This window comes from Dioscorea cayenensis, chromosome 13, assembly GCF_009730915.1.
Source record: "Dioscorea cayenensis subsp. rotundata cultivar TDr96_F1 chromosome 13, TDr96_F1_v2_PseudoChromosome.rev07_lg8_w22 25.fasta, whole genome shotgun sequence".
NCBI classification, from domain to species: Eukaryota; Viridiplantae; Streptophyta; class Magnoliopsida; order Dioscoreales; family Dioscoreaceae; genus Dioscorea; species Dioscorea cayenensis.
Window position 1 is genome coordinate 2,363,709 of NC_052483.1, and position 27,947 is coordinate 2,391,655.

Sequence of the window (27,947 nt, forward strand, 5' to 3'; positions counted from 1 at the left end):
TTTAAATTATTTGCAATTTCGAGTTAGTGATATTTTATTTTGGATTAGAATTATCTGAAAGGTTTGAATATCTATTTAAATTCAGATTATTTAAGTTCTAAAGTTTAGACAGCTTATCTAAATATGTTTTACTTCAATTCTGAATTTCAGATATTTTTTAGTTAATTTCTGATTAATTATTATTAATATTTTTTAAATTATTTCATGTTTATATTAAAATAATTGGTTTATTTTGATATGATAAAAATGGGATCACCCGACTGCAAATAACTTGCATTTTGCCCAATATGAATTCTGATAATTTATTGTTTTGTGAACATGAAATATTTTGACACAGTACTCGTAGTCTCCAAACTAACTTTGCAATAACCCTGTCACTATGGATTAAACATTGACCCTGTCGACATGTATTCTGATATAGAAACTATAGTTTCCAACCGCTTTCTGTCAGTGAAGAATAACGGCCTCTGATAAATCTGGCTCAGGTCACCGAGGGTAAACTTATGAGCTGTGATATTCTGTCTCGGGTCACCGAGGGTAAATATACGAGTTTTGTTATTTTGTTTTGGCAATAATTATTTGGGGGACTTATATGCTTGGTTTTTATATCTGTGTTTATTTGAAATAAATTTGATTTCTGATTTTGATTTTGATAATTTATGATTTTTGTAAATGATCCCTATAATTTTTAGTAGGTGCTTACTGGGCTGTCAAGCTCATAATTTGTTGTTTAATATCTTTTCAGATCAAGAGTAGAATTGAGTGGCTGATAGCTTAGCGGGAATAGTTAAGCAATCGTTGAGTATTAACATGTAATAAGTCCTGTTTATTGTGGGCCTATGTTTTATTTGAATAAGTTTGTATTGTTTTTTGCAATCCACTAAGTTTGATTCTTTGTTTTATTTTGGATCAGATTTTGAGGCCTTGTATGTCTACTTGGTTTCGGCCTTGTAGGTGTACGGCCGTTTGTCAGCGTCCCGGGTCCATAGAGCTGGGTTTGGGGCGTAACATATTTAATTTTTAAAAAAATGTTCATATAATTTTTCCAATTTTTTCAATTGATAAAAAATTCCCTGGATTGTTTCATATTTTTAAAAAGTCTTTTTTTTTCTGACACCTTCTGATAGCTTATTTTTCAATACTTTTGTCAGAAATGCCCTCAGTGATTTTAAATAGAATTTCAAAATAATAAACATAAAAACTATGACATTAAATATCAAAAACAAATATTAAAAAAAATATATTTAAAAAAAAAATTTATGTTGTTACACGTAAACACAAAATGTTAAATAAAAAATATACTTAATAAACGGAAAGTGCATTTTGTACGTGGTATAAAATTAAAATTTTAAATAAAATAAACTGATGCAAGAACTGAACAATAAATAAACTGAAGAAAGAAAATCTATAGAGAAAAATGAAATATCAAAAGGATTGCAGAAGAATATTTGAAGAATTCTAAAAACTGATAAATAATTTTTTTTTAATTTTTATTTCTAATTGTTTGTTGTAACTATGAATTTATGAAAATATCCATTTTGGTGATGAGTTGGTAATATTTTTTTTTCATATAAAAGATGTTATTAATTTTTTTTAAATGTGATGATGGGATAAAATGTAATGTTCCATGTTTATTTTTTCTTTTAAATTAGTTACGCGGTTAATGATGCAAAATGTATTTTTTTTAATTTTTTTTAAGCATATTGATATATATATTTTTATTTATTATAATGCAACAAGACAACTACTGATGTGAGTCAAGTGACACATTAGCACAATTTTTTTTTTTTTTAATTATTTTAAAAAACTTATATTGACTTTATGGCAAATGTGGTCCTCAGTGACTTTTGTAAAAAAATTTTATTTATATTATTTATATACCATCATAGTAAATTATATTTGTTTATATACCACTAAATAAAATAATAGTAAAATAATTTTATTTATAAATATTTCATAATTTTAATTTATTTTTAATCATAAAGGCATGTTAAAAAATGAAATTATTTTATAAAATATATTATAGTTCTCACACAAAATATTTTGCCAAATATCAATTTTTATATCTCGCTTGTTTGCCACTTAAATAAAAATTTTATAAGGCAGCTAATCTACTGACAATCCAATATCAAAGATTAAGTAAAAATGAACAAATATAACAGCAAATCTTGAGTATCAAAACACAGTAATAATTTATTGAGGTTAATTTTAATTAATGAGATTAGAGATTGATTAGTTGTGTTAAACTAGGCTGGTTACTTATGGTTGTCCATTTTGATATAAAAGATTCTGGAATCCGAATCGTGGTAAAAGTGATTCCTATACTGTTCAAATCAGCCCAATGGTATGACATCAAAGTGTAAGAGGGAGGTCATGGGTTCAAATCTCTCCCCCAACAGTACTGTTCCCGACTGTTCATACACTATTCACCCGGGATTCCTATACTATTCTCATACATCGTATATATATCTGTATATCCCAGGGCTTTCAGATCTTGTTTAAGATCTGTTTATATTCATAAAAAAAGACACTTTGTCATCTATTATTAAAAAAGTGATTCGGGTGGAATCTCCAGACAAGGTGACCGATTTGCCATCACAATTCATTACCATCATCCATGGCATGCCTTGTCTCATCCATTCACGTTGCCTTGCCCTCATTCAATTATTTAATATTTTAAAAAAAGAAAAAATCATCTTAGATATTTGCAAGTGATGAAAAATAAAATCGACAGATGATAATAGTCACATGTTAAATTGAGATCTAACGAGAGCAAAGGGGAGAGGAGAAAATGAGACGATGGAAAGACACAAGGTCATTAGATGATAATATAATTAAATTCAGGGATGTTATATATCAGAAATTTATGGACATTTTTAAATAATACATCTCTATTTTAAAAATAATATATATATATTTAAAAATTTATAAATTATTTTGATTTTTGAATGACGTAAAATAATAAATATATATAATAAATTTTTTTTTATAGTTTAGAATTTGGAAACGCGTTTCACGTTCAAGAACAACTGGTTCCCGACAGGCAATTCGTGGCAAACAACCAACCAGGAAAATTACATTTACGCATATACCCCTCGTGATAATATGATTGAAAAGATATGAAAAGGTTTTTCTCATTTGCAACCTTTGATAAAAAAAGAACAACTACCCATTAATTATCTTTCTTATATATATATATATATATATATATATATATATATATATATATATTAATTTTGTTTTTTGCTTGCAATTTTCTTGAGTAGTTTTGATGTATTTATTTGAGTTAAAATATACAAGTATAATTTTTTAAACTATTTTCTACATAAAATTTGTTTTCTCATGTATATCAATAGATACCATTTTTTATTGATTTTACTAAAATTGGATTTTTTTTTCATAAAAAACAATATATATTTTAATTTTAATGATATGAATTATAAATAATATTGTCAACGATATTAAATTTCATTCAATAATATTTTATTTGTATTTTATATAAATAGTATTCTAATGATATGCATTATTTTATATATAACACCATTTTTCAACCTAAAATAATCAATGTAAAAATTACTGTGTTAGTACCCACACATAACTTCATGTAAGAATGGGTGGGTACATACAAGAAGCTAATTGTGCTCTTCCATTGTGAGCAAAAAAATTGATCAAACAAATGTCGGAAAAAATACACTAATTTTTTTTTAAAAAAATACATTATTTTAATCCATAAAATTTTTTAAATAATAGACAATAAAACGTCTTTTTTTATGAATATAAAAAGTACTGGAACCTGAATATATAATATATATAATACAAAAATAATGTAATAATTTTGAGTGAACATATATTAACAGGTGTCGAAAAAAATTTAAAATTCATGACTTCTCTTTTATAATTTGGTGTCATACCATTGGATTATCCAATGATTGAAAAACGTTTAACACTTAAACTCATTCCAAATAAAATTAAGAAATAAAAAATTAAAATTTTAAAAAACAAAAACACTGTCCTTATCGTCAATTTAACACGTGAAAATGGCATTCGTGCAACTATAACTTTTCCGAGAAATTAAATGTAATTAAAATATTTCAAAGGGGATGTATGTGCAAAAAAGTTAGACTATAATAAAGATGAGAAGACCTCGTCGGAGTTTCGAAGAGGCACAGTGAGAGAGAGAGAGAGAGAGAGAGACAACGGAGAGAAAAGGGAAGAGAGAACGAAGACGAAGACGAAGAACAAGGATGGGGGTCGTGGAGGAGGCGCACAACGTGCGGGTGGTGGGCAGTGGTGAGCGCACCATCGTGCTCGCACACGGCTTCGGCACGGACCAATCGGTGTGGAAGCACCTCGTGCCGCACCTCGTCAATGAGTACCGCGTCGTCCTCTTCGATAACATGGGCTCCGGCCCGACCAACCCCGACTACTTCGACTTCGAGCGCTACGCGAGTCTCCAGGGCTACGTACTCGATTTGTTCGCCATTTTCGAAGAGCTTGCCATCACCTCTCCCGTCATCTACGTTGGCCACTCCGTCTCCGGCGCCATAGGTCTTATCGCCTCAATTCATCGCCCTGAACTCTTCTCTAAGATCGTCCTTATCTCCACCTCGCCAAGGTGTGAGCTTTCTTCCCTTTGATTTATGCCCATCAAGTGTTTGTGGTTTTTTTTTTTTGCTCAAATGAATCCGTCTTCCTGATTACTTTACGGGGCTGGTTGGTTACCTGCAACTAGCTGTAAGTAACTGTAATATAACTGGGTTTACATTTGAAAATTGTTTGTTTGGTTTGCTGTGAGATCAGTTTTACGTGTAAAAAATTTTACAGTTTTTGTCTTTTTACTAGTATTTCAACTTACATCAAATTTTCTTTGTAGTTAAAATCGCGATAAAACATTTTTAGTTAAAAATCACCATTCTTCACTCTCCACGTCATGCATTAAAAAGAAATTAAAATAGTAATCAATTGTTAACATAATTAGACTTATACTTATTTATGTTTTATTAAATTTAATCTTTTATTTAAAATATATTAATTTGTATTTAATTTTAATTACCAAAATATTTTTTTAGTATAAAATTAAAGAATATTATATATTTTTATTTAATAAAATTATCATTAAATTAATTAATTAATTATTTTTTTACATTAGTGTTAATAGTAGATAGGGAGAGTTAAATTAATAATTTTGAGTTAGTGCTTAATTATTTAAGTTCTGATTATTATTTAGCTTAGTTATTTAAGTTTTTGATTATTATTTTTAAATATAATAAATGAGTAAATTTTTCTAGTGAATACTTAAGTTTGGCCATATATCAGTTTGAGCACTAACTTTCAATTTGTATCAAAATGAGCATTAAATTTTAATTTCATTTTTCCGGTAAGGTAATTGGGGGTTTTAGGTGGATTTTTGGTGTTGTGGATGCCGGAAAATTTGCGTAGATGCCCTGGGTCCATGTCACCGACTCACCAACTCAGCCAGTTAACCAATGTGGCTTTTTTTGGTCCACTTAGGATGTACAATAGCTAACGTGTATCTCCTACGTGGACAAAAAAACACCACATTGGTTAAGTAGCTGAGTTGACGAGTCGGTGACGTGGACCTAGGGCATCCACGCAAGCTTTTCGGCGTCCACATCACCAAAAATTCATTGAAAATCCCCAATTACCCCGCCGGAGAAATGAAATTAAAACTTGGTGCTCATTTTGATACAAATTGAAAGTTAGTGCTCAAACTGATATAAGGCAAAACTTAGGTATTCACTAGAAAATTTTACCCTATAATAAATACTTTTTTAAATCAATTAATTAATTTAAAACTTAAATTAAATTAAATTAATTATTTTAGTTTAAATTGTTTTTAAAATACATTAAATAATTAATAATAATACTGGATAATGGGGGTAATCTTACCCTCTACACTTACATGGTGATCATATCTTCTAACTTACATCAAATTAAACAAATAAAAAATAATACAACATTTTCAATTACAACAAACAAAAAAGTAATGATGTAAATTGAAATGCAGCGTTTTCACTTACACTGTAATTTCACTTATATGTAATTTTATTTATAGGCAACCAAACATCGCCTACATTGCTCCTCTTATAGTCATCAAATTTAGAATTTTTTTTATTATAATATCTTTTTATCATTTTTTAAAAAGAAAAATTCTGTTTTTTCCCCCACAAATGGAGGATATCAGTAAGGGTATCTTTCAATCAGCAATGCAGTATTAAAATCTATTGGGTCCGAGCCTTGCTGATAATGATAGGTTGGTTGACTCTATTACAAGTTGGAAGAGATTTTAATAGTAATACAGTGACAATTCATCTTTGTAGGCTTTTCTGGGGTTTAGCTACTTTTTGTATCAGATCATTAGTTCTATTTAGGTGGAGGTTGTGATAGAAGTGGATGAATATCTAAGATCCTTGTAAATTCTTTAGAAAATTCATATAAGAGGATGTGGTCACATTTCTAGTTGACAGGTTGTACTTTATGGGTCGGTCATCTGTTTCACAAGAATTTGTTGGGTCATGGGCATTATTATGTATTTTATTTAACATCCAAGCGGCAACTATTATTTGTGGCCAGTTACTTGCAGTTTCTTGCTAATGTTTGCTTTTATCAGGGATTTATTCTATTAATTTCGGTGAAAATAATTTGCTTTGATAAGTTTATTGACTCTCTGTTTGCATGTGATAGAATTTTGCATGTTGTCTGTTCTTTGAATTATTACTGAAACTATCATGATTTTTGTTGAGTCATAGTACAGACTTTGTCTTAGATGCTAGACTTATATTACGTGACACCCAAATTTTGGAAGTTATGTTGGACGTAACTAATCATCTATGGCTACACTGGAAATTTTTTTAGACTCACAAAATCCAAAGGAAGAGAAAGTGCATGAACTTGATTGCCACTCACAAAACCCCAAAGAAAATTCGTTAATCATGAGCTGTATACATCGTTGATTTACTTCTCAATTAGGGCAAAGTATTGTTGGTACTTATGACTGATACTAAAATCAAGATTTTGAAAATGATCTCAGTCCAACGCTGCAGGTAATAATATTACTTATTATTCATTTTTCATTTTACGATAGCTTTCATGTTGCTGATATTTTCCGCTTTCTTTTCCAAACTCTCTCTCATTTTGGATATTCTGCTAGCTTAAATCATCTAAAATTATCGATCTAGTGCATCATGTTAATGCAAACCCTCTATTTTCTGTTTATTTTACTTCGGTTCAGTGCAATGAGATTTAGTTACTTCAATAATAACTCACTGCTTGATCAAACAGCAGGTTCATCAATGATGTCGATTACTACGGAGGGTTTGACAAAGAAGATCTGGACCAGGTTTTCGATGCCATGAATAAGAACTACAAGTCCTGGGCATCCGGGTGGGCACCACTCTGCGTCGGAGGAGACATGGAATCGGTTGCAGTCCAGGAATTTAGCCGCACACTCTTCAACATCCGTCCCGACATCGCTCTGAGTGTGGCTCAAACCGTATTACATTCTGACTTGAGAGGCATTCTGGGTCTCGTCTCGGTCCCATGCCACATCCTTCAGAGCACCAAGGACGTCTCAGTCCCTGTGGTGGTCTCCAAATACTTACACAAGCATCTCGGAGCTGAATCTATTGTCGAGATCATGCCTTCCGAAGGCCATCTCCCGCAGCTGAGCTCTCCCGATATCGTTATTTCTGTTATCCTTAGGCACATTCGCTTCGATATATTGAAACCTGAGACGATGAAGCCTAGTGCTTGAAGCTGGAATTTCGATGTTTTGATTCCTTGTTGTGCTTATAATTATTCATCTGTGCACTACTGATTTTTGAGACTTTTATGTAGATTTCATTCTGTTTAAGCAACTGAAGAATATAAATGTATAATTTTGTATCCTATTAGTTCTTAATTTTATCTTCTGTTCTGCTGGATATTTTCTGTATGTATTGAGTATTGTTGTAACTGGTGCTATGTTAACTCTTCTCATTGATGTACGTTCAAGTGTTTTTAAGGTAGTTCTTATATAAATTATTAATTTATTTTATTATATATGTACCATGGATAATCTTCAAACCACATATTTAGCTTTTAAGTTATTTTACTTTATTGTTTTCCACATGTTTATAATTTTGCAAATTTTTTAAATTACATGTGTATATTCTCACAAATTTATTAAAAAAAAAAAATTATTGTGCACCATATGGTAGTTAATCCTCTCCATAATTAAATTTTCTTTGCTAAAAGTCTTTTAGCTCCTTAATAAATTCCTTGAAATTTTTAAATATATTAACAATTTTTGTCACGTGCATAAATGATTATATATAGATATATATTTTTAAAATTTATAATTAGTTTTTATATGAAGGTGAAAGCTTAACCTCTTGTATGGAAGTCAATTGTCTTAACTGTCTAATTATTATTGCGGTGGTGATATATTAACATAGTTTAAATTCTTAGGCGTTGCAAAGAATAAGAGAAATATTATTTATAGTTTTTTATTCATTTTGTAAAATCATATTTATGAAATACATTATTTAGGTGATTATTGTCATTTTTATGCTAATCCATTAATTAGTAATTCATAGAAGCCATTAAGGGCAAAAATAGTGATTTTAATTAAAATTAACCAAATAATTCTCATTTGGTCATCTGCATCCAAAGAATAGAAAAGAATCAAGTTAAAAGACTCAAGGATGATAATTAAACATAGTCTCAATTTCTTATGCATCACTTCTAACGCTGATATATATATATATATATATATATATTAAATATAAAATTAATATTTATATAGAAGGAGAAACTTTAAACAAATTGGTGTATAATATTATATATATTTTTTAGTGAAAATTGTCAAGAAAACCCCTAAGTTTCTAATATTTCTAAAAACACCCCAATAATTTGGGAATCCCTAAAAACCCCTTCCTTTTAAATACAATGAATTTGAAACCCCCCAATAGGGGTGAGCAAAACTGGGTACCCGACCCGGTTTTTAAAACCGGATCGGGTACCCGGTTTTTCGGATCGGCAAAAGCTTGACCCGTATCCGACCCGGTTTAAACCGGATACTAAAAATCGGGTACCCGGTTTAAACCGGATCGGATATCGGATATCCGGATCCAAATTAAGTTTCATCTACTCCATGGATTTTTTTTTTTATATAACAACATCAACATTCATAAAAAAACAAATATGAGAAACTTGTAACTTATAAAGAGGATTAAAACCTTACATTATTCTCCCCACAAAAAAATTCAAAAAAATAATAAAGAGTTTCACCGATCTTAGACATAAAGATTTGAAATTTTTTTCCTTTTACTTTTAACCCTATAAGAGTTTAAATTTATTAATATGTATATATATATATAATAATAATAATGTAACTATATAAGTAACTCTTTAAGCATTTAAACAAGGGATTTTAATTTTTTTTTTCTACTTACGTCCTTGTAAAATTTTAAATTTATTAATATATATATATATATAATAAATTTAAATTTTATATGGTTTAAAAAAAAAAAAAATATCTTAGAGGGTTTAAATGAGGGATTTGGATTTTTTTTTCTTTTTTACTTTTTAAACCATATAAAATTTAAATTTATTATATCTAATTATATATCTATATCTAATTTTATATATATATATATATATAAATGAATATATTAAAAACCGGATCGGATTCGGATACCCGGTTTTTAATTTCTCCCGACCCGTATCCGATCCATTTTTCACCTTAAAAATTCGGACCGGATACCCGACCCTCTTTTTCGGATCGGGTACCCAAAAAATTCGGGTAAAAAAACCGGATATCGGATCGGATCATCGGATCCGGATTTTTTTGCTCACCCCTACCCCCCAAGCTTGTAATTGAGTTAGTTTTGAATTTTTTGGACGAAATTATCCATTGCATGGGAAGTTGTGGCAAGTAAGACATGGTTTCACCATAACGCCCTTTGCTGCAATAATTTTTTCTCTTTAAGAGGAAACAGTTTTTTTTCTTGGTTAATTCCCAGAGAACACCATTATTGGTACTTGTTTCCTTTTTCTCTCTTTATCTCTTCAGCTTTTCCTTTTTCAAAGTTGTCGTTACCTGGACATCTTCTGTTGGATTGGACCACTGCTCCGAAGGAGAACTCTCGCTCAACTCTTCGGCATTTCATTAGTTTGCACTCCAAGGTATTGAGGCGAGGTGGATGCCGTTGAAGATGTTGTGCAGTTTCCTTTTGTTTTGATATTATGTGGGTTTCTTTCTGGTTTGATTTGTAAAGTATTCTATTAGAAAGAGAAATTTTTCGGTTTTATGGTGTGATTATTGGATGATCTTGTAGTTTGTAGGGAGATTTTTCGGGTAGGGTTTTGTTTGTTTTTTATTTTGGTCTGTGTATACGATCCAAAGCGATAATGCTGTGTTAAAGGAGATTTTTCGATTGTTTTGCAATCTCATTGTGATGTGCGACTCGATCCACATTTGTCTAGGACGGCCAGGTTTAATTTTGAATGTTAATATTGTTGTTTCTTTTTAACTATCGATTGTTCTGTTTAAGTTTCAATTTTTCTTTTTAAGTTTCAGTGTTTATGTTTAAACATCAATGTTTCTGTTTAACTACCTATGTTTCTGTTTAAATATCATCGTTTCATTTTAAATTTGCGTTTATTTATGGAAACGATTTTCATAAATAACGAGCAAAATGTAAAATAATATGCGATAGTTTGTGGCAAACATATGTAACGAATATAAGTTGTCCTCTATGTTTAGTTGACGACAGTTTCTTTGCAAGATCTACGATTTTGTCCGCACTTGTGGTAGTGAAGTGAGTTTTTTAAATGGTTAGCGCCTACAAAACGTTGTTCGACATGCAATGACAAAACTTTAAATTGATCTAACGAGTAAAGAAGGCCTACTAAACCGTCAGGATGGCCCTGATCAGGTGGAACGGATACGCTCATAGAATCCGAATGCCTACTAAAATCATTTATGTTTAAACAGAAACTGGATAAATTTAAACAGAGACATAATATTTTAAACAGAAACTTGATAAATTTAAACAGAAACATTTCTGTTTAAACAAAAAACTGTATAATTCTAAACGGGAACAGGGATATGACAAGGATAGCTGAGAAAAAACATAAGTTTTAAGCGAAAACTGGGATAATTAATCAAGAATTAACTTGTACAACTATGTTTCTGTTTAAATATCATTTCATTTTAAATTTGCGTTTATTTATGGAAACGATTTTCATAAATAACGAGCAAAATGTACAATAATATGTAATAGTTTGTGGCAAACATATGTAACGAATATAAGTTGTCCTCTATGGTTAGTTTGCGACAGTTTTTTTGCAAGATCTATGATTTTGTCCGCACTCGTGGTAGTGAAGTGAGTTTTTTAAATGGTTAGCGCCTACAAAACGTTGTCTGACATTCAATGATAAAACTTTAAATTGATCTAACGAGTAAGGAATGCTTACTAAACCGTCAGGATGGCCATGAGGTGGAACGGATACGCTTGTAGAATCCAAACGCCTACTAAAATCATTTCTGTTTAAACAGAAACTGGATAAATTTAAACAAAGACATAATATTTTAAATAGAAACTTGATAAATTTAAACATAAACATTTCTGTTTAAACAAAAAACTATATAATTTTAAACGAGAACAAGGATATAACAAGGATAGCTGAGAAAAAAACATAAGTTTTAAGAGAAAACTGGGATAATTAATCAATAATTAACTTGTACAACTATGTTTCTGTTTAAATATCATCGTTTCATTTTAAATTTGCGTTTATTTATGGAAATGATCTTCATAAATAACGAGCAAAATGTACAATAATATGCGATAGTTTGTGGCAAACATATGTAACGAATATAAGTTGTCCTCTATGATTAGTTGGCGATAGTTTCTTTGCAAGATCTACGATTTTGTCCGCACTTGTGGTAGTGAAGTGAGTTTTTTAAATGGTTAGCACCTACAAAACGTTGGCCGACATGCAATGACAAAACTTTAAATTGATCTAACGAGTAAAGAAGGCCTACTAAACCGTTAGGATGGCCTTGAGGTGTAACGGATACGCTCGTAGAATCCGAATACCTACTGAAATCATTTCTGTTTAAACAGAAACTGGATAAATTTAAACAAATACATAATATTTTAAACAGAAACTTGATAAATTTAAACGGAAACATTTCTGTTTAAACAAAAAACCAAAAAGAATGTAAAAATGTATGCAAAAATGTTTAACATGATGTGATTGAGCGGTTGTTTTCCACCCATTTTTAAGGGCAATGATGGAATTTCGTAACATGGAACCAGTCCTAGTGACCTGCATATTACAAAAAAGAAGTGAAACAATAAAGGAAAGGTTGTCTGAAGTATTCAAAACTCATAGGGGCTGTTTAGGAAGTTTTAAAATTCTTAAGGGGTAAACAGTAATTTTTCCTATTTTTTAAGGGTTATATTTGATCATAGGCTTTGCAAAGGATGAGAATTGTTATTTATAGTTTTTTTTTAATATTTTTGTAGAAAAACTATATTTATGAAATATATTATTTAGTTGATTGTTATTATTTTAATGCTAATCCATTAATTAGTAATTTTATTATATAAGCCATTAAAGAAAAACAATGATTCTGAACAAGACAACTACTGATGTGAGTCAAGTGACACATTAGCACCAAATTTTTTTAATTATTAAAAAAGAAAAACTTATATTGACTTTATGGCAAATGTGGTCCTCACTCCTCAGCCAGTGACTTTAGGCAAAACAATTTTTATTTTATTTTATTTATATACCCTCGTAGAAAATTATATTTACTCGTATACCACTAAACTAAATAATATAAAATAATTTTATTTGTAATATTTTTCATAATTTTAATTTATTTTTAATCATAAGGACATATTAAAAAATAAAATTATTTTATAAAATATATTTTAGTTCTCACAAATTGTTTTTTACCAATTCTCAATTTTTATATCTCACTTGTTTGGCATTTCAATAAAATTTTACTAGCCAGCTAATCTACTGACAATCCAATATTAAAGATTAAGTAAAAAAATGAACAAAAATAACAACAAATCTTGAGTATCAAAACACAGTAATAATTTATTGAGGTTAATATTAATTAATGAGATTAGAGATTGATTAGTTGTGTTAAACTAGGCTCTTTTAATATAAAAGATTCTGGAATCTGAATCATGGTAAAAACTATTCGGGTGGAATCTCCAGGCAAGGTGAGCGATTTGCCATCAAGATTGATGCTTGCTTCATTGCCATCATCCATGGCATGCCTTGTCTCATCCATTCACGTTGCCTTGCCCCCATTCAATTATTTAATTATTTAAAAGGAAAGTCGTCAAAACGGGCATAACTCATCCGGTCTGCCCGCTCTGCCAACAAATATTAACGGGTTGGGTTGATCTTTTATAAGCCCGTTTAAAAGCGGGCCGAAACGGATCAACTCGTTTGGGTTAGGATTATGGGTGGGCCGGAGCGAGCTAGCCCGCCCCTTTAATTTCTAAAAAAATTTTAAAAAGATTAAATGAAGATAAATGTTTTAGCCTTTTAGATGTTAAATATTATGCTATTGATATTTCTCTTATCTATAGTTGTTCAATCATATGGAAATTTTTGAATGTTGGGTTAATTAGCTAACTTGGCTGGATATGTTGTTATTTATTTGTATTATTATTTTAGTTGTGTGATTTATTATAGCCTCATATGTAAAATATTTTTTGAAATATATCTTTTGTATTATGTTTTGTGCTTTAATAAAATTTTTTTAGATTGGTTTGGTTTGTTAAAGAAAATAATCAATATATAAAATATATAATTTTTAAATAATTTATATTTTTAGTGGGCCGGCCCGCTCAACCCAAAGTGGGTTGAGTTGAGTTGGTATTTTGCCAACCCGCCAAATGGAGGGCTGAACCGCCCTGTCTTGTCAAATGATGGATTTTGACAGCTCACGGGCCGGGCCGGCCCGTCAGTTTATTTTGACAAGATTGTCTCATATGTCTGCTGATAATAAAAAATAAAAGAGAGTGGTGATAACTATAGATTAAATTAAAATTTTTAGAATAAAAATAAATCGATAGGAAGAGGACAACATGAGAGGGAGACGCTGGAGTGTTAATATATTGGGGCATGTCTCTAGTTTTTTAATTTGTGGACCTCTGTGAGACGTCCTTGTTTTAAAATATATATAATTAATTTTTTTTATTTAAAATTTGGAAAGTGGAAACGCATTTAACGTTCAAGAACTAGTCGCTTCCGATAGATAATTTGTTGCAACATCCCACTCGCCAAATTGCATTTTCGCATATACCCCTCGTAATAACTAATAATAGGATTGAAAAGATATGAAAAGGTTTTTCTCATTTGCCATCTTTGAAAAGAAAAAGGTAAACTGCCCATTAATTCTTTTTCTTAGAGTTATATATATATATATATTAATTTTGCTTTTTGTTTGTAATTTTCTTGAAGATTTTTGATGTATTTATTTGAGTTAAAATATACAAGTATAATTTTTTTAAACTATTTTCTACTTAAAATTTGTTTTCTCTTCTATATCAGTAAATACCATTTTTAATTGATTTTACTGAAATCGGATTTTTTTTAATTAAAAAATAAAATATATTTTAATTTTAATGATATGAATTTTAAATAATATTGTCAACGATATCAAATTTCATTCAATAATATTTTATTTGTACATATGAGAAACTAATTGTGCTCTCTTATTGAGATGTAATTTGTTCCCTATCCAATATGTATACTGTTACTCGTACACAGTCAAAGAGAGCAATATCTGTTAGAGATAATCGATATAATCAAATTAGGGTTAGGAAAAATCGTTCTAATCAAATTAGGACTGTCAATTACAATTAATTGATATTTAATCAACAATTGATTAATTATCAAGGATCGATCACATGAACACATGAATATATGTGAAAGATCAGGGTTACCTCACAGAGATTTCACAAGCGCAAAATCCTCCAACGCACACACGCAATGTTCTCGAACTTTTCACCCTTGATCCGGAAGAAGTGATGGCTTCTTTTGCTCCAAGCAACTAATGTAAATATTAGGGTTTTTGCCGTCTTTTGATGGCAATCACAAATTCATTCTTTTTTTTTTAAAAAAAAAAACTTTAATCTCATATCACATATTTATAGGGAGTATATATTCGGATAAGGTTAGAACATGTAGCGTAAACCCGTTTGGGATCACTACATCTTTAGCAAATTAGTCCATACTAATTTTATAATCACAATCATGTCCATCAACAAATTGCAATTTAATCCAAAGATTAGAGATATTCATATGTGAGACCCCAATATAATATTTTACATATTAGTCCCTCTATCAATAAATATTCCATATAAGTGGGATAATTAGACCACCAATGACACTGTCGATCTCCATTTATATGTGTGTTTCTTTACACTATTGGACATAAAACAATTTAAGAAAAAATATATAAATATATATATATATAATATATAATAAAATACTTTCAAAAAATAACCGGCCGGATTTTTATCCAACACATAAGAAACACAATCTAGAATATTCTCTCTTACAATAGGAGTGATAGATCCCATCTTGGATGACTACAAACCTTCATGTATTTATTATATAACCCAACGTGTCCGTATATAGCCTGTAATTAGCATCACCGGTTGACACTGTTAAAGTCATATAATTTATACATAAGATTTAATAACATCCTCAAGTAATAAGGACTTTCTGTAACATAATAACTCTTTTGTTCTATGACAATGTTTGGTCTAAGAGTTTTGTATGGTCCAGTTCAATATTTGTCAACTACAAATATCCACAATGTTACTAAGAGTCTCCACTCTAGTGGCTGAGACATACCACTTTATCACATATAGTAGTACAACATGTGACAACCAATAATGAATACAAAATCATATTTTATCTCATAGGTTGTGAACTATTTTGGGTTGCAAGGTACATAGATAATCATGTCTCACTTTAATGATCTCTATCATTAACTTGAAATCTAGACAATGCAAGCCCATAGTAATATATCATCAAACATGAACAATACAATACCCATAATTATGCATGCAATGAAATAAAATTATTTTATTATTAAACAATAACTAGAATTGGCTTTGTAAGGCATACTAGTTTTTCAATATCCTCTTTAACCGGTTACGGATACAAGTAAGGATATTAACCGTTATTTTTCAAATGGGTACGAGCCAAGTAAAGATATGCCCCTATTTTATCTATACCTTTGCCCGTTGAAGAGGGTACAGGTTGCATACCCATGCCCTCATATATAGATATATATATATAAATATAATTTTTTTATGAAGCAAATCCTTAATTTCCTAAACTCAATAACTCATCTATATATATAATTTTGTATTACTTTTTGTGATATGTTATATAATTTTGAATTTATCAACATGCATTTAAACATTGTATTGTGATGGATTATATTTTTTTATTATTAATATTTAAATTTAATTCGGTAATTTGAACAACATGTAAGCAAGTACTTTGTAGTTATACCCATACTCTAAGGGTACAGAAAAGGGTACTGATTTTTTCCCCTATAAGGTACAAGTATAGAATAGGGTTTTTGTGTGTGAGTAAGAGTTTTGACATACTCTACTATACCCTATATGTTGTCATCTCTACTCTCTCATCGTGAGCACCAATAGATAGAGCTAGGGGTGAGCAAAAAAATCCGGATCCGATGATCCGATCCGATATCCGGTTTTTTTACCCGAATTTTTTGGGTACCCAATCCGAAAAAGAGGGTCGGGTACCCGGTCCAAATTTTTAAGGTGAAAACCGGATTGGATACGGGTCGGGAGAAATTAAAAACCGGGTATCCGAATCCGATCCGGTTTTTAATATATTCATTTATATATATAATTATATATAGATAGATAATTAGATATATAATAAATTTAAATTTTATATGGTTTAAAAAGTAAAAAAGAAAAGAAAAAATCCAAATCTCTCATTTAAACCCTTGAAGATAAATTTTTTTCTTTTTTACTTTTTAGACCATATAAAATTTAAATTTATTATATATATTAATAAATTTAAAAATTTACGAGGGTGTAAGTAGAAAAAAATAAAAATCCCTCGTTTAAATACTTAAAGAGTTACTTATATATAGTTATATTATATATATACATATTAATAAATTTAAACTCTTCTAGGATTAAAAGTAAAAGGAAAAAAATTCCAAATCTTTATGTCTAAGATTGGTGAAACTCTTTATTATGTTTTTGACTTTTTTTGTTGGGGAGAATAATGTAAGGTTTTAATCCTCTTTATAAGTTACAAGTTTCTCATCTTTGTTTTTTTTTTTATGAATGTTGATGTTGTTATATATATAAAAAAAAATCCATGGAGGAGATGAAACTTAAATTTGGATCCGGATATCCGATATCCGATCCGGTTTAAACCGGATACCCGATTTTTTTAGTACCCGATTTAAACCGGGTCGAGATCTGGTCAAGCTTTTTGTCGATCCGAAAAACCGGGTACCCGATCCGGTTTTGCTCACCCCTAGATAGAGTCATCGATTCGGGCTGGCGTCGAGTCGACCCTCCCCGCCAATAAAAATGGGCGGTCGGGTTGATTTTTATAGGCCCGCTGAGGCGAGCCTAAATGAGCCAACCAGCTGGGCCGCGGGTTAGAGGCCAGTCGACCCAGTGGCCCGCTTCTAATTTATATATAATATATTTTATATAATTTATATATATATATTGATATTGACATATTGTTAAGGATTTAAGTTTTGTGATTGTAATGAATGTTTTTATTTTGTCATTTGTTAATTTTGCTAAATTTTTGTTGATTGTAACGGATGAATGTTATAATTGTAATAGATGTTTTATCTTGTGGTTTTTTTTTTAAATTTTGTTGATTGTAATTTTGTAATAGATGTTTTTATTTAGAAATTTTTGTAATTATTGTTGATTTTGTTAGGTATTGAATATTATAATGGATGTTTTTATTTTGTTAATTATTGTATGTTTTAATTTTTAATTTAGTTTTTTTATGGATTTATAATGAATGTTACAATGTTTCATATATTACAACATTTATAAAAATAAAATAAATTAATTATTTTGATTTTTTGGCGGGCCGGCCCGCCCAACCCACAACCCAAAACGGGTCGGGTCGGGTTGGTATTTTACCGGCCCGCCCCGTCAGCCCGTTTTGATTGCTCTACCAATAGATCAAACAAATGTTGGCAAAATACATTATTTTAACTCATAAACTCATTCCAAATAAAATTAAAAAATAAAAATAAAAATAAAAATACACTTAATGGCCTTATCGTAAATTTCAGTAGTGATAAGGGTATTCATATAATTATAACTTCTCTGAGAAAATTAAATATAATTAAAATATTTCAAAGGGGTGTATGTGCAAAAACCTTTGACTATAAAAAAGAGTCGCAAAGAGAGAAGACCTCGTCGGAGCTTCGAAGAGGCACAGTGAGAGAGACAACAGAGAGAAAAAGAGAAGTGAGAACGAAGACGAAGAGCAAGGATGGGGGTCGTGGAAGAGGCGCATAACGTGCGGGTGGTGGGCAGCGGTGAGCGCACCATCGTGCTCGCACACGGCTTCGGCACCGACCAATCGGTGTGGAAGCACCTCGTGCCGCACCTCGTCAATGAGTACCGCGTCGTCCTCTTCGATAACATGGGCGCCGGCCCGACCAACCCCGACTACTTCGACTTCGAGCGCTACGCAAGTCTCCAGGGCTACGTACTCGATTTGCTCGCCATTTTTGAGGAGCTTGTCATCACCTCTCCCGTCATCTACGTTGGCCACTCCGTCTCCGGCGCCATAGGTCTTATCGCCTCAATTCATCGCCCTGACCTCTTCTCTAAGATCGTCCTCATCTCCGCCTCGCCAAGGTGTGAGCTTTCTTCCCCTTTGATTTATGCCCATCAAGTGTTTGTTCTTTTGCTCCAATGAATCCGTCTTCCTGATTACTTTACATTGCTCTTCTCTTAGTCATCAAATTTAGATTTTTTCTTTCTTATATTATCTTTTTATCATTTTTTAAAAAGAAAAATTCTGTTTTTTTTTTTTTAATTTTTCCACAAAAAATATCAGTAAGGGTATCTTTCAATCAGTAATGCAGTATTAAAATCTATTTGGTCCGAGCCTTGCTGATAATGATAGGTTAGTTGACTCTATTACAGGTTAGAAGAGATTTTAACAGTAATACAGTGACAATTCATCTTTGTACGCTTTTCTGGGGTTTAGCTACTTTTTGTATCAGATCATTAGTTAGGTGGACGTTGTGATAGAAGTGGATGTATTTCTAAGATCCTTGTTAATTCTTTGGGAAATTCATATAAGAGGATGTGGTCACATTTCTAGTTGACAGGTTGTACTTTATGGGTCGGTCATCTGCTTCACAAGAAGTTTGTTGGGCCATGGGCATTATTACATATTTTATTTAACATCCAAGTGGCAACTATAATTTGTGACCAGTTACTTGCAGTTTCTTGCTAATGTTTGCTTTGACAAGCTTGTCTAATGAACCATGTGAGAAGAGGTATAGATTGTACTTCCGGTGGGCCTTGGTCAAGTTAGTAGGTCTGTTCCCCTCCCCACCTCTTTTTTTTTTGTTTTTGGGGGAGGCTTATCCTATCTACCACGGAATTAAGATGTGAAGTTTCATTTGGAGCCATTTGCTAAAGGTCAGCGATAATTGTCAATGAATTCTTATCGTTTCTTTGCAGCCTCTGGATTGTAAACACTGGTGGTTAGGGCATGCTTCTTCATTGGGGTGTAACCTATCAAGTTTGTAGTTACTGTTCTATTGGTAAATGTCAACTTTTTTGAGTGTTGTCGCTTCTAGTTGACCAACCATAGAGGTTGTGGGGAGGGGGGACGGGGCCGTGGTTGGTGGTGAAGATGAGGATGAAGTTCTTCAAATATTTTATACGGTTTGATGACCGATAAATATCAACTAATTACTAATTTTCCTAAAATATTTCTGAGAACGATTAAGACTCTGTTTTCTTTATTGTGTTTGGATTTTAGCAATCAGGATCTTTTATTTTCCAGCAAGGGAATCTTATGAGGTTAATAAGGCTAGATCTTTGCTAGCATGTGAGCTTTGCTTTGCTGGTGCTGTGTCTAACATTAATGACATAGTTGACAAGATATTTCTTAATCATATCTCTCGCAAATAGTTAATATTATGGTAAAGAAACTCAACTTTTCAATTGATTCGTAGCAGACTCATCTAATCAAGTCATCCTTTGTTTCGTATCAAGTGAAAGTGTGTATTGTTCAAGCCATTTTATTTTTTTAATAGTCTTTTATGCATAGAGGAAATTCTGCACATTCTTCAATGATGATAGGTATCATTTTAACGTTTCAACTAACATGTTTCTTTTAGTGACAGCCACTGATACCTACGTTTTGTGGTTTTTGTGATTGTTATGTTATTGTGATATTTGTTTATTGATAGTGAAAATGTTATAATATTCAGACTAAATAACATAAAATTTGTGCAGACAATAGCAGTTTATTTCACAATCATATAATTATTGAGTGGAATTGTGTGTTTACAATTGGCTTAAAGAAGGTTTCTCCTACATGCAAATGACACGGTGGTTTAATTTTCTGAATAAGTATCTGATACTGAGAAAGATATTGATTAACTGCCCAAATTTCTAATGTGAAGAACCAAACTTGCCACCATATGGAATACATGGTGTATTGGTGCTACTTATCAGCATTTAAAATTTCCATAGTATCTTTATTGTAGTTTAACATTCAAACTTTCCTCTAATTTCCGGTCTTGGAGGTAACGTTTTTAGCATAAAATCTGCCATTTGGTGACTGACCATTATTTACATCTTTCAATGTCATTATTTATAAAAGAATAATGTTCAAACTTCAAACAGCTGTTGTTTCGGGTCCCAGTACAGAAGTATCTATACACAAACATACATACACTTATTAGGAACTATTATGGACATACATATTACATGGCTAGCCTTGGCTCTGTTGTGATGATCATTTTAAAATTCTTCAAGATAATGATATCGCCTAATTCAACAAAACTGTTGTTTGTCATTATCTTTGACTGTGTATTAGACAATTAGGCTGCTGTTGGTTTGCTGTGCAACTTGGTGCCATATGTTTTTTGCATTAATAGGCTGATGATGTGTAAGCATATGAGGCAGGAGAAAGTATTCTTTATTAGCTGCTACCTGCACCCAAATTTACTGTCTGTAGAACATACCACCTTGGGTTCTCATAATCCTTTCTCTATTTATACATGAACATACGCTGGAAGTTCTTGCTCATATGGCAGATGTTTCAAAAATTTAACTTTTATTAGGGAATTATTTTATTAATTTCGGTGAAAATAATTTGCTTTGATAATTTTATTGGCTCTCTGTTTGCATGTGATATAATTTGCATGTTGCCTGTTCTTTGAATTATTACTGAAGCTATCATGATTTTGTTGAGCCGTAGTACAGAATTTGTCTTAGATCATATGCTAGACTTCTATTATACAACACCTAAATTTTGGAAGTTATGTTGGACACAACTAATCATCTATGGCTACAATGGAAATTTTTTTAGACTCACAAAATCCAAAGGAAGGGAAGAAGGTACATTGTCAATTTGATGCCAGAGAAGGTGAAATACTTTCATGGTCCTTAACTTTGGTACATGAACTTGATTGCCACCCACAAAACCCCAAAGAAAATCGTTACTCATGAGCTGTATACATCATTGATTACTTCTCAATTAGGACAAAGTATTGTTGGTACTTTTGACTGATACTAAAATCAAGATTTTGAAAATAATCCCAGTCCAACGCTGCAGGTGATAATATTACCTGATTATTCATTTTTAATTTTACGATAGCTTTCATTTTGCTGATATTTTCCGCTTTCTTTTCCGAACTCTCTCATTTGGGATATTCTGCTAGCTTAAATCGTCTAAAATTATCGATCTAGTGCATCGTGTTAATGCAAATCCTCTATTTTCTGTTTATTTTACTTCGGTTCAGTGCAATGAGATTTAGTTACTTCAATAATAACTCACTGCTTGAACAAACAGGTACATCAATGATGTCGATTACTACGGAGGGTTTGACCAAGAAGAACTGGACCAGCTTTTCGATGCCATGAAGCAGAACTACAAGTCCTGGGCATCCGGGTGGGCACCACTCTGCGTCGGAGGAGACATGGAATCGGTGGCAGTCCAGGAATTTAGCCGCACACTCTTCAACATCCGTCCCGACATAGCTCTGAGTGTGGCTCAAACCATATTTCAGTCTGACTTGAGAGGCATTTTGGGTCTCGTCTCGGTACCATGCCACATCCTTCAGAGCACCAAGGACCTCGCAGTCCCCATTGTGATCTCCGAATACTTACACAAGCATCTCGGAGGTGATTCTATTGTTGAGGTCATGCCTTCCGACGGCCATCTCCCGCAGCTGAGCTCTCCCGAGATCGTTATTTCTGTTATCCTTAGGCACATTCGTTTCGATATTGAAACTTGAGACGATGAAGCCTAGTGCTTGAAGCTGGAATTTCGATGTTTTGATTCCTTGTTGTGCTTATAATTATTCATCTGTGCACTACTGATTTTCGAGACTTTTACGTAGATTTCGTTCTGTTTAAGCAACCGAAGAATATAAATGTATAATTTGTATCCTATTAGTTCTTGATTTTATCTTCTGTGCTGCAGGATGTTTTCTGTATGTATTGAGTATTGTTGTAGCTGGTGCTATGTTAACTCTTCTTATTGATGTTCAAGTGTTTTTAAGGTAGTTATTATATAAATTAATAATTTATTTTATTATTATATATGTACCATGGATAATCTTCAAACCACATATTTAGCTTTTAAGTTATTTTACTTTATTGTTTTCCACATGTATATAATTTTGCAAAAATTTTTTTAAATTACATGTGTATATCCTAACAAATTTTAAAAAAAAAAATTATTGAGATTTTTATATGGACCTTATGGTAGTTAATTCTCTCCATAATTAAATTATTTTTGCTAAAAGTTTTTTAGCTCCTTAATAAATTCCTTGAAATTTTTAATTATATGAACAATTTTTGTCACGTGTATAAATGATTATATATAGAAATATATTTTAAAAATTTATAATTAGTTTTTATACAGAAAGAGAAACTCAACCTCTCGTATTGGAGTCAACTGCCTTAACTGTCTGATTATTGTTGCCGTGATTATATATAAACAAAAGTTTAAATTCTCAGGCATTGCAAAGAATAAGAAAAATATTATTTATAGTTTTTTATCCATTTTGTAAAACTATATTTATGAAATACATTATTTAGGTGATTATTATTATTTTTATGCTAATCCATTAATTAGTAATTCATAGAAGCAATTAAGGGAAAAATAGTGATTACAATTAAAATTAACTAAATATTTCTCTTTTGGTCATTTGCCTCCAAAGAATAGAAAAGAATCAAGTTGGAGGACTCAAGGATGATAATTAAACATAGTCTCAATTTCTTATGCATCTCTCTGGTTTATATATAATAAAAAATTAATATTTATATGGAAGGAGAAATTTTTTAAAAATTGATGTATAATATTATATATTTTTTTAAGGGGTATATTTGTTAAATAAAAAAAAGTTCACTTTACAGAAAGTTTAGATTTTTAAGCTTTGCAAAGAATGAGAAATGTTATTTATAATTTTTTTTTTATTAATTTTGCAGAAAAATTATATTTATGAAATATATTATTTAGGTGATTGTTACTATTTTCATGCTAATCCATTAATTAGTAAGTCTGGGTTCACTTTAGGCAGATTTTTTGCGTTAGCCGATCTTCGGTTGTCCTTTACTGACTTGTTGAATCGTTGGAGGAGCAAGCTTATGGAGGGACCAAGAAAACCTAGGACACCTTATTTAAGGCCTTAATTTGGAATGTTTGGCTCAAGCATAATAGGAGAATTTTTTATGACTGTTTTAATGTTTATTTATCTGTAATTATTAAAATTTTTCTAATATGTTTTTGAATTGGGTTTCTGCAGCTCCTTATCAAAAGAGACAAAAGCTGGAGGAGTCTTCGCATACAATCAAGAAAGCCTGGAGTTCGTTGAGCCCATAAGGGGAGAGTTGAGTAACCCCTGATGTCCTTGGGTAGTGAGGGAGAGTTTCTCATGTAGCTACCTCTCCTAGTAGTTCTCTTTTCCCCTAGGAGCAGTTTTCTCGGGCTCTACCCTTTGTTCCTATCCACGTCTAGTGGACTTTGTTTTTTGTTTGTGTGTGTTGTTTGGGTTCTGTTCGGCCTCTTTAGGCTAAGTTGCTACTTGCTTGTAGACTTTCTAATTTGTTAACTACTTCGATTCTGTTCTGTTTTTTTTTAATAAATTGTGGTTTAACTATTTTATAAAAAAAATTAATTCTATTATATAAGCCATTAAATGAAAACAATGATTCTAATCAGAATTAACTAGACATTTTTCTTTCAATCATCTACAGCCAAAGAATCGGAAAAGATCAAATTGGAAGGCTAACTGATGACAGTTCAACATAGTCTTATTTTCAATAAATCACTTCTAGGCTTCTAGCACTAGTGCATGGTCATCAACAACCGTGAATTTGACTGTGGGCCCTTGCTATTTAAGGCCAGCAGTAACTGATGGCCCCTACATGCTAATATCTATTGGGAGCTCTACTAGTATTTATTTATTTATTTTGTTTTTTGGGCCAAGATCAGGATAAAGCTGCTAAAAAAACAAGAATATATATATATACAAGCCTCGATAAAACTAAGTAGAGGTAGGACCTGTACATATATAGACACTGACATCACCCGCACACTGCACACAACTACAACTCATATTTTCATAAATGTGCCTTCATCTATAATTCAAACTCGTGTCCACTTGTGAAAAATTCTAATGGGGACCTAACTACCAATAGACCATTTGATCGTTGGTCTCTACTAGTATTCCTTTTATCTTTTTTTTGCTCTCATCAATACTTGTGACTAGTATACACTATCAATTTTATTAATTTCTTTCTGGTAGTTCATTAAGTTATTTAAAAAAAATTGAAATTTCACAAACATATATATATATATATATATATGTATGTATGTATATAATTCACATTTTAATTTGAGAAATCATGTCACCTTGATGAAAGCCATGAAAATAGTCTAATTAATTAATCTTCCCGCAGATTAATTAATTACATTTATTGACTAATTGTCAAATGACATGCATTAATATTAACTTTCATGGGCAAAAACTATTCTTCAAAGTTTCTTTATTTCTTGTTTTTTACTCAAATAAGTCATGACAACATTGAATTAAAAGTAATCATTCTCAAAAAGTTATACAAAACCTTACTTTTAATTAAATTAAACAAATATATATATATATATATATATATACTATTATCGATAATAAAATCACAAGTAATCTAGTGAACTTAATATCATTTAAAAAACAATGAGCAAAACATGATTGAAAAATACATTGAACTTAGAAGCTTCCTACAACCAACGAGCAACAAAGTTTAAGTGATTAATAAAAAAAATAATAACAGCAGACCACATGCTTATATTATCACTCACCAAACTTATCTTTTGAGTCACATGTTGGCTCTCTAGAAAGACTATATATATATTAAACATAAAAAATATGAAGAGGTTTTTACACCTGCCCCCTTGGAAAATTGAGAAATTAGTTGCGTCTCTTAACTTTTCAAAGAGTAGTTTTTTTATATTTAGCATGGGTTAAAATAATTTATTTAACTTTTTATTAATATTAAATATTTTTTCTAATGTATATTATTGATTATGATTTTATAAATAAATTATAATTTTTTAAATACAAAATCTAATAATTACAAAAAAATTTATACAAATAAAAAAGTGTAAGACATGATTTAAGTATAAGGTAAAACAAATAACATGACTAAACTAGATGTTGTCTAACTGATAGAGGTTTGAATCACTTAAGTAAATAACTTTTAGTTTGAATCTCCGTGTATACAAAAGAAAAACACAGGTCGCCTTAGATTTCTACATTGTATACAACTCCTAGTACGTCACATATGAAAATAAATAAGTTACAAATCAAATATATACATATAACAAGTAAAATAAAATTAAAGAAGTAGATGACAAATAATTTCGCTAATTCTGAGGGGGCGACATAAAAAGTTTTAATGGCGGCTTCACAGAAAGGAGCGCTCACACAACTCACAAAAGTTATTAAAATAAATAAATCAAATTGCATGCGTGGTCTTATCTTTGCAAGCATCACAACTAGTCAACTATGACTACAATTACTTGTTCCAAAACATGGTGCTGGTCAAGGTCAAGTGTTTGACTTCTCAAACAGTCAAAACAAACACACCCACTACTTATAAAACCCTCACCACCTTTCCATTCTACTCCATATCATCTCTAGTCCATTTTCATCAACTCCCAATCCTTTGTTGATAACACAACAAGAACAAACACAAACACAAACTCAAACAACATGTATGCAAAGTGCAAGAGCTCATACTTTGCAAATCAAGAAGAGTATCTTGCTTACTGCCTTGTTATGCTTGCTAAAAGTGATGAAGCTCATCTAAGACCACCTCCACCACCTCCAAAGCTTGCTTTCAAGTGTTCGGTTTGTGGTAAAGAGTTTTCTTCTTACCAAGCTTTAGGTGGACATAAGTCTAGTCACCGGGGACCGACCGATGGCCATGAAAGCCGAATTGTTAATTCTTCTATTAGTGGTACATCTTTGTCTTTGTCCGGTGGCTCCAGAGTTTCCGGTGGTGATAAAGGTCATAAGTGTAGTATTTGTTACCGGAGTTTCGCCTCCGGGCAAGCTCTTGGAGGGCATAAGAGATGTCATTATTGGGAGAGTTCGACGACATCATCATCGTCGGCCGGAATAAAAGGTTTTGATCTTAACTTGCCTCCATTGCCGGAGTTTGGAGGTGTGAGGAGTTGGATCATGGGGGAGGAGGAGGAGGTGCAAAGCCCTTCTCCTTTTAAGAAGCCAAGGCTTGTAGTTTCATGAATGAATAATTAGTTCATGTGCTTAAGGTTTTTTTTTTTTCTTTTCTTGTTTTTCTTTTGCTTTTTTTAAAAAAATTTATAGTGATTAATTTGTTTTTATGATGTTAAGATTGTTTCATTCATTTGATTATAGAAACTTTGCTTAAATGAAAACAAGTGTTTAATTATGAGCATGTACTCTATAATATTATTATACTATAGTTGTTGGTATAATTTAATGTTAATATTTTATTAATGAAATTTGTAAGACTTGGATGATGTTGAAAAACCAAGTGGTGGTTGTGATTAGGAGCTAATTACTCTTATGTATGTACATAATTATTAATTAATATTAAGTTTTTTTGGCTTGTGATTTCTTTGTAATTTGGATGAAGTCTGAAATAAATGTAATTTATTAATTTCATAAAAAAAATTAAGCTTTTTTTTAGTAACAAATATTAATTAATATACTTTATATGATAAGAGTTTATACCAAGATGTGCATACCTTGTGAAAGCCTGAATATATCTACATAGAAGAACACAAAGTTTTATTTGATTTACCTTCAACCCATTATGTATTAATTATCTAACCATTTATGTATAAAGATGATAAAATAAAACTTCAATTAGCCTCTCATATATGTTTCCATTTCTAATCACTTGATTAATTAATTGTTGGCATCACTTATTAATAATAATAATTATCACTCCATATAATATATATATTGTTATAAACAAATATTTTTAATGGATGCCTACTGTAGCAATTCACTGTAGTAGACCCTGCACATGCGTAGATCGTAGCAGCACGCCCAAGATCATGCTACTATTCCACCAACTGAGGGTATTTTTGGACCGCCGGATCGAATCGAT

At 31.1% G+C, this 27,947-nt stretch overlaps 3 protein-coding genes across 4 annotated transcripts; all 3 read left to right on the top strand.

Annotated features, from left to right (window-relative positions):
- The first annotated feature begins 4,129 nt into the window (after positions 1-4,129).
- LOC120274553 (probable esterase D14L) lies at positions 4,130-7,913 on the top strand. 2 transcript variants are annotated; one of them, XM_039281094.1, is made up of 2 exons: positions 4,130-4,615; positions 7,303-7,913. In XM_039281094.1, exons 1-2 carry the CDS (start codon positions 4,245-4,247, stop codon positions 7,772-7,774), a joined length of 843 nt encoding a protein of 280 aa, XP_039137028.1. In that variant the 5' UTR covers positions 4,130-4,244; the 3' UTR covers positions 7,775-7,913. The 2 variants fall into 2 exon arrangements, with proteins under 2 accessions (XP_039137028.1, XP_039137029.1); XM_039281095.1 differs by having other exon boundaries at positions 4,133-4,615; positions 7,306-7,913.
- Positions 7,914-18,451: 10,538 nt separating this feature from the next.
- On the top strand, positions 18,452-22,825 carry LOC120274878 (probable esterase D14L). Its single transcript, XM_039281421.1, has 2 exons — positions 18,452-18,947; positions 22,132-22,825. The coding sequence occupies exons 1-2, from the start codon at positions 18,577-18,579 to the stop codon at positions 22,574-22,576; spliced, it is 816 nt and encodes a 271-aa protein (XP_039137355.1). The 5' UTR covers positions 18,452-18,576; the 3' UTR covers positions 22,577-22,825.
- Positions 22,826-26,485: 3,660 nt separating this feature from the next.
- LOC120274964 (zinc finger protein ZAT10-like) lies at positions 26,486-27,167 on the top strand. Its single transcript, XM_039281496.1, has one exon. It carries the CDS (start codon positions 26,558-26,560, stop codon positions 27,092-27,094), a length of 537 nt encoding a protein of 178 aa, XP_039137430.1. The 5' UTR covers positions 26,486-26,557; the 3' UTR covers positions 27,095-27,167.
- The last annotated feature ends 780 nt before the right edge of the window (positions 27,168-27,947 follow it).